Here is a 15352-nt window from a genome sequence, read left to right as displayed (position 1 = left end):
TATACATGATTGATGATCATGGACAATAAAAGACCAATGTGATTAGATTTTTTTTTTTTTTTTGGGTTGTAAAATGATTAATTTTATTTTAGTGGCATGTATTATAAGTGTTGTAATAATTTGGGTTGTAATTTCATTTATTTGAGAACTTTAAAATCCATATTCTTATAAATTCGCCTTGGTATACCAACGATTACAATGTAATTGGATTGCAAGAAGATCAAGGAGGTCAAGAGCATTGGTAAGACCAGTGGGAGGAAATTAAGATCAAGTGTTGATTATGTACTCCTTCAGCAACTCTTGTAAAATGAATGAATGAAATATACCTAGGAATGCCCTGATTCAATTCTTGGTGGCTCATAATTGAATCCCTTAGAAAGTCCATGATCATACCATATTATTTGTTTATCCATGTATGCATGAGATGAATGGGAATGTATACAAGTATATGATACATGCATGCCAATTGGATAATGTGCAAAGTGAGACCATAATAGTAATTAAGCCCACCACTAAATCTTCTAAACAAATGATTAAGTTGGAAATAGTATAATTAAAATAATTATATCATGGCCCTCCATTGAGGCAATTAGTTTAAGAAATTTTAAATACTTGTATGTGATGCATTTAATTTAAGAGATTTTCTTAAGAATAATTGTTAAGCATGAGATGTTGTAAATATGTAAATAGTTGATGGTCAATAATGGATGTGTCTGAGGACATTAAAATTATTTGCATGTTTACTGGCTCAATGGGATCAACTTAACTAATGCAACATAAATCAATAATAGATGTGCCTGAGATTTTGAGCATTAGGAGTTAGATAAATGATTGAACCTCACATGAGATGTTATGGGCAAAGAGTTGCTCACTTATAGTTTATTGTAATTCCAATAATGGATGTGTCTGAGGATGATCAATAAGACTTTAAGAATTCAATCACCCACTAGAAATCCATCCAACTAGGATTTTTGTTTCCTACTTAGGAAGTGTAGGATTCGCGAAGTTAGTAGGAGGACCAATTTAATTAAAAGACCATAATCATTTTGGTTAATTACTTGATACATTTACTAATTAATCTAGTTATTTTCTGCAGTTAATTTTCTGATAATAATGAGCACACAATGACCACCACCATCCAATATCCTTGCGAGCATGCTTGATCACAATAGGTTGATGGGACCTAATCTTTCTGATTGGCTAAGAAATTTAAAACTTGTCCTAAACCTAGAATGTATTGGATATGTTTTAGACTCAAAGGTTCCTGGTCCCTTACCTCCAGAGGACACTCAAGAGGAACTAGATACTTTGGACAAGTGGTAAGAGCATGATATGAGAGCCAAATGTTACATGCTTACTTCTATGAGTAATGAGTTACAGAAGCAGCATGAAAATATGCAAAATACAAGTGAGATCCTCTTTCACCTGCAAGAGTTATATGGTGAGCACAACAGGAATGCTAGGTATAAAATATCTAGACAGCTATTCCGCATGAAGATGTCTGAGGGATAGAATGTAGGAGATCATGTCCACAAGATGATTCGGCTTATTGAGTAGCTGGAACATCTTGATTTTCACATGGATTTCCAACTGCAGACGGATTGGATCCTTCAATCCCTGCCAGAGTCATTTGGGAATTTTGTAAAAAATTTCCATATGACAAAGCAAGAGTGTACTTTGGCTGGGTTGCTTAACATGCTGGTTATTACCCAAAAGAATATGCCGGGCAATAAAGGAAAAGAGGTGGCTTTGATTGCATCTTCTTCTTCTGCTGGAAAGTCCAAAAAGAAGAAGGGAAATAAGAATAAGAAACCTCAAATTCTTGGACCTTCCAAAAAGATAGCCAAACAGAAGGGCAAGACAGAAGCTGACAAAGGCAAGGGAAAGTGTTTCCACTGTCAGAAGGATGGGCACTGGAAGAGAAACTGCCCAGAGTATAGCAATCTAAATGAATGTAATACCATGATGAAAATCAACTCAAGTTCAAAATATATTTGGCACTTAAAATTAGATCATATTGCAGAAGATAGAATTGCAAAGCTGGAGAAAATGGGGATTTTATCCTCATTGGGTTCTGAACCTACTCTAACTTGTGAATCCTGCCTTCAAGGAAAAATGACTAGATCACATTTTGTTGGACAATGGCTAAGAGCTGAAAATATTTTGGAAATGATACATAGTAATGTATGTGGTCCATTTAAGGAAATGGCTAGAGGCGATTTTCATTACTTTATTACCTTTACTGATGATAAATCAAGGTTTGGATATTTGTATTTGATAAAATACAAACATGAATCCTTTGAAAAGTTCAAAGAATTTAAATGTGACGTAGAAAATCAAACAGGAAAAAGTATTAAAACTCTTCGATCAAATCGTGGAAGTGAATACTTAAGTACTAAATTTGATGAATACTTGAAAGAGCATGGCATTGTCTCCCAATTGACTCCTTCAGGACTGCCACAACTGAATGGTGTATCTGAAAGGAGAAATCATACCCTATTACATATGGTACGCAGTATGATGAGCTATACTGATATGCCAATCTCCTTTTGAGGATTTGCATTAGAATCAGCTTTGCATATTCTGAATAGAATTCCATCAAAATCAGTTTCTTCCGCACCTTATGAGATATGGAATGGAAGAAAACCGAGTCTTAAGCATGTTAAGATTTGGGGTTGTCCAGCTTACATTAAAAAGCTGAACACTGATAAATTGGAAATCAGATCAGAAAAAGGTCGATTTGTTGGATATCCAAAAGAAAGTTTTGGATATTATTTTTATTTGCCTACATCACAAAAGGTTGTGGTAAGTAGAGATGCCATATTTCTTGAAAAATAGTTTATTCAAGAAGGTGGTAAAGATAGGCAAATAGAGTTAGAATTGGAGAATTCTGACCAACCAACAGATCAAATGGATATAAATCTATCTAGTCAACCTACACCTATTGATGAAACATCTACAGTAATTCCTCACAGATCGACTAGGATATCTCACCTACTAGTGAGATATGGTTTTCTTCATGAAGATGAACAAGAGTTATTTACTCATGAAGAAATAGATCATGGAGATGATCCTCTTACCTATGAAGGATCTATATCAGATATAAACTCTTCAAAGTGGATTGAAGCTATGAAATCCGAAATTGATTCCATGCATAAGAACTAAGTTTGGGACCTTGTTGACCCACCTAAAGGTATTGTACCTATAGGGAATAAATGGGTTTTCAAGAAGAAGATTGGTTCTGATGGAAAGGTAGAGACCTATAAAGTAAGGCTAGTAGCGAAAGAGTTTCGCCAAAGGCAAAGAATCGACAATGAGGAGACTTTCTCACATGTTGCCATGCTTAAATCAATTAGGATTCTATTAGCAATAGCTGCATACTATGATTATTAGATTTGGAAAATGGATGTCAGAACAACTTTTCTCAATGGATACATTGATGAAAACATTTTCATGGAACAACCTAGGAGTTTTGAATCCCAAGACGATTCCAAGGTATGCAAGCTAAAGCAATCCATTTATAGGTTAAAACAAGCTTCGAGGAGTTGGAACATCCGTTTTGATAAAGCCATTAAGTCATTTGGTTTTAACAAAAATGTGGATCAACCATGTGTATATAAGAAGGTTAGTGATAGTGCTATCACTTTTCTTATCTTATATGTGGATGATATTCTATTGATAGGTAATGACATAAGTATGTTGACAACTGTCAAGGTATGGTTGTCAAATATATTCTCTATGAAAGACTTAGGGGAGGCAACCTATATTCTTGAATTTGCATCTATAGAGATAGAGCGAAAAGAATAATTGATTTATCCCAAAGTCTATACTTGAAAAGGATGTTAAAAAGGTTTAACATGCTTAATTCCAAGAAAGGATTGTTACCAGTGAGACATGGTATCCACCTTTCTAAAGAGATATCTCCAAAGATACCAGAAGAAAGAGATAAAATTGTCAGGATTCCATATGCTTCGGCTATTGAAAGTTTGATGTATGCAATGATGTGTACTAGGCCGGATATCACATATGCTGTTAGTTTGACTAGCAGGTATCAATCTAATCTAGGTTTGGAACACTGGATAGCTTTCAAGAATATCCTTAAGTACTTGAGAAGAACTAAGAATTTATTCTTGATTTATGGAGGTAGTGACTTGCAATTGGATGGTTATATTTATTCTAGTTTTCAATCAGATATCGATGATAGAAAGTCTACCTTTGGGTTTGTGTTCATTTGTAATGGAGGTGCAGTTAGTTGGAAGAGTTCCAAACAGAGTACAACTGTTGATTCCACTACAGAGGCCGAGTACATTGCTGCATCAGATGCTGCAAAAGAGGCTGTTTGGATAAAGAAGTTCGTGATAGACCTTGCAGTAGTTCCTTTCATTGAGTCAGTAGTTCCTCTCTACTGTGATAACAATGGAGCGGTCATACAGGCTAAGAAAACCTGGTCTCACTAAAAATCCAAACACATAAAAAGGCGCTACCACATTATCAGAGAAATAGTTAGGCGAGGCTATGTAGCCATGCAGAAAATAGCATCAGCTGAAAATCCAGCTGATCCATTCACAAAGCCTATGTCAAAAACTCAGTTAGACCAACATCTTGAGAAGATGAGTCTAAAATATTGTAATGAATGGCTCTAGTGCTAGTGGGAGATTGTTAGTAGTATATCCTAGAGTATATCATTTTGTATGTATCTTGTACATATTTTATTAATAAAAGGCAATTTCACTTTTTCGTTTACATAATATATTTATGTATAATAGAAAAAGTCCATTGATATTTTGTTAGAAATTCTATTCTTAAGTTGTTAAGAATATGAGTGACAGTATTTCTAGCACAAAGTATCATAAATTGATTCACAATCGAGGATACTTCACAAAGAACATGACTTATCCAGAAAGATTGCAATCATGTTTGTTCCCAAGGTATTTATATGAAATATAAATAAGATGGAGTGGTGAGTCTCATGCCACATAACAAATTTGATAGGCACTTATACATGATAAGTAGGCCGAACCAGTGACGCTTATGACAAGCACATGGAGTTTACTCTTGTCAGTGCATTGTCATATATCATATCAGTGCATATAATCTTTAGACCTGAGATAACACAGTTATCTTGTGTATAGGTGATTTGAGTTTGATACTGCTTTCATACTTGTATTGTGTATGGATATATGGGCATGTGTTGGCTCCTACTAGTTATATATGGAGATAGGTGTTGATCAAGATGGAATCCGTTACCCTAAGTAAATAGGGATAAAATCCTATGTTCATTTAATTGTTCTTGATGTTTTAAGTTCCTGGCCAGGACAGACAGATTTAGTCAGAAAAGAGTTTCTGACAAGAAAATCTAATTAATCAAGAACTGGAATTAAAATAGAATATATTGTTTATAGCAAATGGGGTTTGACATTAACCATAAGTCCAGCTCGAATTGGGATTTTATAACGGAGAGATTCTAGTGCATGGTAAAATATGATTAAAGGCTCATTTAAGGTATTCCTTATTACTGATTGGGTGGCCATGGCACGCTATGCTAGGTGTCAACCATGATCTATGAGATGCCTAAAATGATTTAGAGAAATCATTTATGATAAGAAAGAGTTCTGATAATATTAAGAGTTAATATCATATCTCATTGTCAATTAGTGATGAGCCTAGTGAGTCATATACATACATAAGTTAATCATCAAGTAAAATGTGATTTAATTGATTAATTAAAGAGTTTAATTGATTAATTAAATAGGTTTGGTTTGCAATGAGATTGCAAAGTCCCTAGCATAGCTTAAAACCAAATATAGGTTATTGGATGTATAGTATAAGTTAAATTTATATTTAAAGTGTTTAAATATGAATTTAATTGTGAGAAATTAATTAATAGAGATTAATTAGTTAATTTATATATGATATAAATTGATTAGAAGAAGAGAAATAATAGTTTTGGATTAAGAACTCAAATTAAATAGTAAGGGCAAATTGATGACATGGCACCATGAGATGGTAATACATGGCACTATGAGATAGTGACACATGGCACCATGAGCTTGCCATTTGTCTTCCAATCATGCAAGATGATGAAAGTCAAGATTCAATCTACCTTTCACACTTGGCTTGATGAGATTAAGTCAACAAAAAATAATATTAAATCTAGTAGTGACATGTAGCAAAAAGGGTTAATGAGATTTTAACCTAAGTATAAAAGGAAAAGAAAGAAGAAATAAAATTAACATTCTTCTTCCTCTCTTCAAAGTGGATGGCACCTTTGGAGAGTCCATCTCCTCTCTTCTTTTCTCACTTGATTCAAAGAAAAGTCTCTTAGTTTCTTTGAATTAATATTGCTAGAAATTGTTTTTAGTGTCCTATACATACATATAATCTTTCTAAAAGTAAAACCTCAAATTATAATTGGTTGGCAAGGCTTGAGAAGCAAAATTGGGGACTGCTATTGGTGATCTTGGTGTGGACAAGCTAGAGGGATAACACTTGGGGTCCTAGGAGCTTCCTAAAGGTGTCAATTGCATCCATAGTGCATCAAAGAGGTTAGTGCCCAAATTTCTCTTTCAAATTAGGGTTTAATTGAATTAATTTATTAATTCATAATCTTAAATGGCAAATGAAGATCCTAATACATATTAAAAATATTTTAATATGCAATTGAGCATTGAAATTAATTAGGCATATAAGAGATATGGCATGATGCATGAAGCCCTAGAAGAAAAATTTTGAAATTCAATGCTTCAATGCATCAATTATTATGCTTATGCCCTTTCAATAATGTCATGATCATTTTATCTTATTGCAGTTGCTTATTTCCCTGGTTTTTATTTTAAAAAAATATATATTTTATTAATAAAAAATATTTTATAATAAGATTTTGATTGATATTATTTTTTTTATAATATGACAATTATTATTAATATTATTATTTTAAAAATATTAAAAAAATAATATATAGACTTTTTTATAATATCTATTTATAATTTTTTTATTATATCTATTTAGAGTTATTAGTTTATTAAATGTGTAATTTTAATTTATAAGTAATAAATAATTAAATTTATTTTATTCTTAAATTCTGGTATAATTTATAATTTATTTATTTTATATTTTAATAATTAAAAATATTTTTAAACAATGTGCATATCCAATATTTTTATATATTAAACATATTTCCATAAGTAAATAAATAATTAATGTAATACAGTAAATAATTATAAATAATATTTTTTATAAGTATAATATTATTATACTCAAACTATGTATAATGAAGGCCCAGCCTGCTAATGAGAAGAAAATCCATATCTAAGTCCAGAAGCTCAACTACCAAAAAGTTTAATATCAGAGATTTGAAACGCATCGTTTTGGTTTTGGAAGTCCAAGTAAGTTGGAAGCATTAATTAAGTGGAAAATGGTTGTAAATAATTAATTTCCACCTAACAGTTCAGTGCAAAGCAAGAAGACTGGTAGATTGTTTGAGCTTTTGACCAAATTTATATTATATGCATTCGTATTTTATATAATAATATTCTCTTTCCATTTGCTCAAATTTTATTTTAACTTGGGAGCAGGTACATAATCTCCCACGCTACAATAATTGTAAACAAAAATTTTATTTTAATTTATTGGAATTGATTTAAACAAAATCCATTTCATAAATTTAAAAAAATATAACATTATAAATAAATTATGCTAAATATACAGCAGAGTTAATTGAGCTAAACGAATTTTTTAAAATTTAAATTCGTGATGTTATTCTCCTGTTTTGTGTATAGAATGATGAATTTGATTATTAGATTTGCAAGTTAGTTAACCACCTCTCTAAATGTATAATGGAATTAGACTGTAAATAAATAGAATTAATTAGATATTCGCTTACATAGTAAATGACCTTTATATAAGTTTTGATATAGATTCCTGTTAGAATTACGAGTTTGTAATTGATTGAGAGTATTGAGAGTCCACTTTCTTTGAGAACTCTATGAATATAGAACTGTAATTGCAGTGATTATCTCGAAATTTATATTTTCAAGGCGATTTAAGTATCGAGGAATATACTTGTATGAGTAACTCTTAACTGAGCAGCATGGAAGCGAATGTTCAAGCTACACGTAGTAGCTTGGATTTGGGCTATGATCCGTTGCCCGTTACTCGATTATTAATTACTCATTTTCGAATACTATTTTTAGTGTTTATAGAATCAATTCGACTAAATAAAATACTTGAAATATTTGAATTTGATGTTATAAATAAAAATTTAAAATATACAATAATATAATTTTATATAAATTCAATTAAGTGTGTACTTGATGATGCACAACTTGATAGCGTATGTATTGCCGTTCAAAACAAAATAGTCTAAGCTAGCTTCAGTTATAAGATTTGACTGTTAGGATGTCTCTTACAAGTGTTAACTCTACGTACTCGCTAGTCAAACTCTGAATAGCAGACCACCAAACAAACACCCACGAAATTTAAATTTGGTAACATAACTTATATATTTTAATTTATAATTTTACCTTTTCTTTTTTTTTTTTTAAATTAATTTGAAGGGCTGAAATAAGAAATGGAAGCACAGTTGGCTGACTGGTAGGCTGGGCGAGACTACAAGTTTCCATCTTATATACATTACCACTCGGACAGATCAGAAAGCATCATTGACCAGAGGTAACCCAGTTTCAGAAAGAAATGGGTTTCCAAAAATCCCAATTGCTTTTCTTTTTCTTGCTTGTAGCTCCACTAATATGCCTCTCTTTTAGCCTCCCTAGTGAGTACTCCATTGTTGGTAATGACCTTCATGAGCTGCTTTCAGAGGAACGTGTAATCGAGCTCTTTCAACAATGGAAACAGAAGTACAGAAAGGTTTACAGGCATGCAGAGGAGACAGAAAAGAGGTTCGAAAATTTTCGTAGGAACTTGAAGTATGTGATCGAAAAGAATGCAAAGAGAGAGTCGCATTCAGGGCATACAGTTGGGTTGAACAAGTTTGCTGATATGAGCAATGTGGAGTTTAGGCAACGATATTTGTCGAAAGTGAAAAAACCCATCCGTAAAAATAGCAATCTGAAGACTAATAGGTGGCAGAGAAATTTGCAGACCTGCGATGATGTGCCTTCGAGCTTGGATTGGAGGAAGAAGGGAGTTGTTACTGCTGTTAAGGACCAAGGAGACTGTGGTAAGTTGCTTTATTTCATTCTCTTTTTTTTTTTCCTTTAACAGAATGGGAGATGCATTTTTAATTATTTTATTATTTCTTGGATTGAATTTCCCTCTGCCGAATCTATAAACATAAATAATTTTATTAATATATGGTCTTGTATCACATTAGAAGGACTTAAGCTAGAGAAAATTCTGTTAAAATTATATATATATATATAAAGGTATAAGTGCTTACTTTTTTAACTTTTGAATTAAAATGTATTTTTAACTTGTAAATTAATTTTAAAATATATAGTTAATAATTTGGTTAAACTTTTAAATATTTAGTTAAGAGGTATTTAAAAGTAATTCACAAAAAAAAGATATGTAATTAAATGTGGTTGTTGTTAAAATGAAGACAGTATTGATATTTTTAAAAATTATTAAGATAATATAGTATTTCATTTGATTAAAGAGTATTTTTAAAATAAAAAATAAGTCATAAATAAAGTACTTCTTATTATTTATTTAAAATAATTTTTTAACTTATAAATCAAACTAAATATTGATTTACTTATATTTTTTTTTTATTTATAATTAAGTTTGATCACCTACTTATTTTAAAAGTATTATTTAATTAAATAAAAAACTATATTATCTTAGTCATTTTTAAAAATATCTACACTACTCTTATTTTAATAAATTCTTAACTACTTAAAATATTATATATTCTTTTTTTCATTTTGGCAGATTAAATTATTTTTAAATATGTATTAACTAAATACATAAAATATTTAAAAGTAAATTTTATTGCATCATAAATTTTTGTTTTGAAATTAAATTAACTTATAAGTTAAAAAAGTATATTTTAAATCAAATATTAAAAATAAGTGACCAAATCAAATACTTTTTTAGCAGTAATAAAATAATTACTAAAAATGTGAAGCTTTAAATTTAAACTTTAATTATAATTAAATTAATTAAAAATCAAATAACATAATAAAATAAAAAATTGATATTTAAATCAATACTTTTGATTAAGTGATGTTAAAATTATTTTTAATATTTTATTTAAAAAAGAGAAAAATAGATGAAAAAATGGACAAGAGGTTATAATTTTTTTTTTTTAATTTAATGAAACTTTAATGGATAAAATGATAATAAATGTGATACACAATATCAGATAATTTTTCACTTTTTTATTATAACAGTGATTAATTTACTATTATATTTAGAGTATAGTATAGTTTTTTGATATATATATATATATATTACAATAACAAAAGAAAATTATGATGTATCAATAAATTTTTACTTAAAAACATTTAAAATATTTCAGCTATGAGACTATAAATAGAAAATTGCTAAAGTCAGATGCATTTTACATAGCACCAATGGAAAAATCGAAAGATTTTGTTGAGGCACAGGAAAAGTATAAGTAATTGTATTTTTTTTTTCAGAGACAAGTCAAGTTAATTTGCATTTTAATGTTTTATTTGATTTCATTGCATTTTTTGTTCATGTTCTCTGTTGTGTTTTTGGTTGGTTAATGTTGACAGGAAGTTGTTGGTCATTCTCTACAACTGGCGCAATAGAAGGAGTAAATGCCCTGGTCACTGGAGACCTCATTAGCCTTTCAGAACAAGAACTTGTCGATTGTGATTCAACCAATGATGGATGTGATGGAGGCTATATGGACTATGCTTTTGAGTGGGTTATTGACAATGGTGGAATTGATACAGAAGCTGATTATCCTTACACTGGTGTAGATGGCACCTGCAACACCACCAAGGTTAATTAGCTTCCTATCTGTACCAGAACCCAACCAAAGTTATTTTGATTATCTCTTCTGTATCTGATCACTTATGGTGTTTTTTTTTTTTTTATTAGGAGGAGAAAAAAATTGTATCCATTGATGGGTACGAAGACGTAGCTGAATCAGACAGTGCTCTCTTGTGTGCTACTGCTCATCAACCTATTAGTGTGGGTATGGATGGTTCTGCAATCGATTTTCAACTTTATACAAGCGTAAGTCTCTGTTTTCATTTTGTATGCATCGTTGAACAGATATTTACAGGAACAACAAGCTTTAACTTAGCTGTAAGGTTTAATAAAATGAAATGATTTGATGTGGTCAGGGGATCTATGATGGTAGCTGCTCTGATAATCCTGACGACATAGATCATGCTGTTCTTATCGTTGGTTATGGCTCCGAAGATGATGAAGATTATTGGATTGTGAAGAATTCATGGGGTACAGATTGGGGTATGGACGGTTATTTCTATCTAAGAAGGAACACTGATCTAGCATATGGTGTTTGTGCTGTCAATGCAATGGCCTCTTATCCAACTAAAGAATCCTCTGCTCCATCTCCAACTAGTCCTCCTTCACCACCATCACCCCCTCCACCACCATCACCTCCACCACCACCATCACCACCGCCGCCGCCTCCTCCACCTCCCTCTCCTTCACCAAGTGAATGTGGGGACTTTTCTTATTGTCCAAGTGATGAGACATGCTGTTGCATTTTTGAATTCTGTGATTTCTGCCTGGTCTATGGTTGCTGTCCTTACGAGAATGCTGTTTGCTGCACTGGCACCGAATATTGTTGCCCCAGTGATTACCCCATTTGTGATGTTGATGAAGGGCTCTGCCTCCAGGTAAAAATTCATAGTCGTCTCTGACATTAATCAAGATTCAAGAATTGCCAGTGTAGCATAAATTACAAGCCATTAGTTCAAAATTTTCATGGATAACCCTTCTTTTTCATTATTTGTGTCGCAGAGCCAAGGAGATTACCTGGGAGTGGCTGCAAAGAAGCGACATATGGCTAAGCACAAGTTCCCCTGGAGCAAGCTAGATGAAAGAAAACAAGAGAGAACAAATCAACCTCTCCAGTGGAAGAGGAACCCTTTCGCTGCGATTCGCTAAAGAAATTGTGATCCCTTAAGAATTTGAAGGTCGTGTGATTGCAAGTCTTTGTTATTTTATTTGTCGCCCAGGCAGGCATTCAGTCATCCTGATTCCTGCTACAAACATGTGGTTGATTGGCATTTAAAATGTCTGTAGCAGGCAAACGCAGGAAAAGAAGAGACTAATAAAAGGGGAAATTTGGGTAGGTGTTGAATTTGGATGGTCTTCTGGAGACAAATATTTTATTTTATTTTATTTTATTTTAATTTATTTTTTCCATTAAGAGTGTTATGAAGAGTGTTCCGTGGCTTGCAGCATTTTTTGAGCCATATTTACTATTGTTATCAAGGCCTTGTAATATAATTCACTATATGGGTTTAAAATAAGGGATAGTCTTAAATTTTAAATAATTTTCTGATGCAATCATTTTATATGTATAAAAGGAATGTGTTAGATATTGTTGAAAAAATTTGTTTAAAAAAATATTTTATTATTTTAATATTTTAATAATAAAAATTTATCAAATTTAAGCCCTGTTTATTTCACGGAAAAAGACTTGTATATGGAAAATATTTTCTATGAATGAAAATATTTTTTGTTATTTGGTTGTAATATTAAATTAATAATGTTTATTTATTTCATATATTTATAAGCATGTTAATATTTTAATAAAATTTTTAAAGTCAACAAAATAGAAAATGACTTTCTCTTTTAAAAAATAAAAATCATTTTTCTCAAAAAAAAGACTTAATTTTCCTTTGACCTGAAAAATATTTTTCGTTAATCAATTTTTCTGAATATCCTGAAACACCAGAAAATATAGAAAATATATTTTCGTAAAACAAACGAAGCTTTAAATTATTTTTTAATATCCTCTAATTAATATATTTAAAATATATATATTTTTCTCAATAATTGATAATATTATACAAACTCTAAATCATAAGACTAAACAAGTATTTAATGCAACCTCAGTGTGTGTTTCTTATCTCGACAAAAAACAAAAAAAGCAAAAAGTATGTCGTACGAGGGCAGTGTGTGTGACTTCGGCGTCCTACATATCTTGTGAAAATATGTGTATATTGACTTTATATAAAAATAAGAATTTTATTAAAATTGTCATGATTTTGATAGTGATTCATTTCTATCACTAAACTCAATAGCCGTGTATTTCTCATCTCTTCTGAAAAAAAAAAAAAATTCCAATTGATTAAATAAAAAATTAATGATCTCCTTGGACAATAAGCACCATATAAGCCCATTATCAATGTTATTATCCAACAAAAAATGCCCAAAATCGAATTAAGAACATGTGAGGGGAAGCCCTAATAATATATGGGCCCAAACAAAGAGAGTGAGGCTTTCAAATTTCCCCCCTCGCAATTGCTAATTGCTACATCATTATTAGTTGATTGCCTTTGATGATCATTTGGTCACATCATCAAGAGACAGGATTTGTACTAGATCACGAATTTTCTTGGAGTGGAGGGTCCTTCCGAAATTTTCACAGGAACAATGCATGTTCTGTTACTGTAAAATTACCCTACCTAGGTGTAGGGCTTCCAAAGTTCAGCCGTTAGAAATGTTCACGTTGGATTCTTTATAATTTTAACTTATATAATTTTAATTAATTAAATTCAATTGAATTGATATGAATAAATGAATTCATGTATAAAAATATGAGTAATTTATTAATAAATTTTAATTATGAAATTTTAAATTTTAAATTCAATCAGAATTATAAAAGAAATGTGATAATATAATAACAAATTTTAATTCAATGAAATTAGAATAATTTTTAAAATTATAAAATTTAAAATTAAAACTAATTATATAAAAAGAAAAAATACAATAATTACAAAATATTTAAATTTCATATTATATAAAATAAAATTTATAAAAATTTATAAATATTATTATAAAATATATATTTTTTATATTTAATTAAATATTTATATAAATAAAATTGAGTAACGGATACCCAATATATAAAATCTAATCTTGACTCGAATTCACCGTATATATTATCCTTTAAATCTAAATCTAATTATATTATTTGATATCATAATCCTTTATTTTCAATTAAGCAAAAAATGCCCTTATTAAAAAAAAAGTAAATACCATTTATTTGAAATAAAATTAGATGCCATAGTATTCATTTGATATATATTAAAAAACATTATTAAGTTATAATAATAATTAGAGGTAATATTCTTTTAATAATTTTTAATTTAAAAATAATTTATTTAATAAATGATAAATGAGGAAACTTCAATTTCAGAGGTCCCCATTCCCGATTGCTTAAATTATATCCTACAACATGAATAAATTGAAATGGGCTCCATTATTATGTATTTCTACCACTTAATTTATTAGGGTCACAATCAATTTAATAAATAATTTATAAAAAAAAATTAAAATATATATTTTTTAAAAAAGCAATTTTATTTAACTAAAACTTGAAATGCATCCATCCAAATAAATTAAAAAAAATTTCTGATTTATTTATTATTTTTAAAAAATATGCAAATTATAATCTCTCAAAAGTGGAGTTTTTATTAATACGAATCATTTTAAGTTCAAATTATGATTGATAATTATGGATATTTATTTAAATATTTAAATTTTTATTGATTTAATGTTTTTTTAAAAATTTTTCTAAAGAGATTATTTTAAAAAATTGTTTGCTTAGGGATAATTAGATATTTGTTAATATTAGTAAGTTTTTTTTTTTTTAAATGGTTGATAGTGATAATTTAAATAAAAAAATTATTTAATTTTTTTTGAAAGTTATTAATTTATCAAAAATAGAGATGCAAAATTCTAATTTTTTATAGGCTGCAAAGTTTTTTTAAATTTAAATAAAATCTTCTTAAAATTTTATTTTCTTTTAAAATTGACTAATAAGTAAAATATATATATATATAGAATATAAATTTTTTATTTTATTTTTAAATAATTAATATTTATTAGAATTTTAGTCCATTTTTATTTTAATTGTGACATTGAGTTATAAAAATAGACATTTATTATTATGATTATTTCGATTTCAATTAAATTTAATAATTAAAGGAAAAAGAGAAAGCGATTTGAAGCCCAGCCAAAACACTCTCAAAACTGAAATTTTCATGAAATTAATATCTGCAATAATTCTTAACCATTGGATCAACACATTTCTCTTGATTTATAAAAATGGGAAATTTACAATAATTCTGCACAGACAATCTTGGATTAATTATTAAAAAAATATAAAAATCAAAATTATTTATAAATTTAATATAAATTTCGAACTATTTAT

At 29.4% G+C, this 15352-nt stretch overlaps 1 protein-coding gene across 1 annotated transcript; it reads left to right on the top strand.

Annotated features, from left to right (window-relative positions):
* Positions 1–8600: 8600 nt before the first annotated feature.
* On the top strand, positions 8601–12464 carry LOC110644394 (low-temperature-induced cysteine proteinase). The gene is made up of 5 exons (XM_021797133.2): positions 8601–9178; positions 10701–10933; positions 11032–11169; positions 11280–11801; positions 11926–12464. Exons 1-5 carry the CDS (start codon positions 8692–8694, stop codon positions 12070–12072), a joined length of 1527 nt encoding a protein of 508 aa, XP_021652825.2. The 5' UTR covers positions 8601–8691; the 3' UTR covers positions 12073–12464.
* The last annotated feature ends 2888 nt before the right edge of the window (positions 12465–15352 follow it).

Source organism: Hevea brasiliensis, chromosome 11 (assembly GCF_030052815.1).
Source record: "Hevea brasiliensis isolate MT/VB/25A 57/8 chromosome 11, ASM3005281v1, whole genome shotgun sequence".
In the NCBI taxonomy this organism is placed as follows: Eukaryota; Viridiplantae; Streptophyta; class Magnoliopsida; order Malpighiales; family Euphorbiaceae; genus Hevea; species Hevea brasiliensis.
The sequence above is the reverse complement of the archived record's forward strand: the minus strand, read 5'-3'. Positions and strand labels throughout refer to the sequence as shown.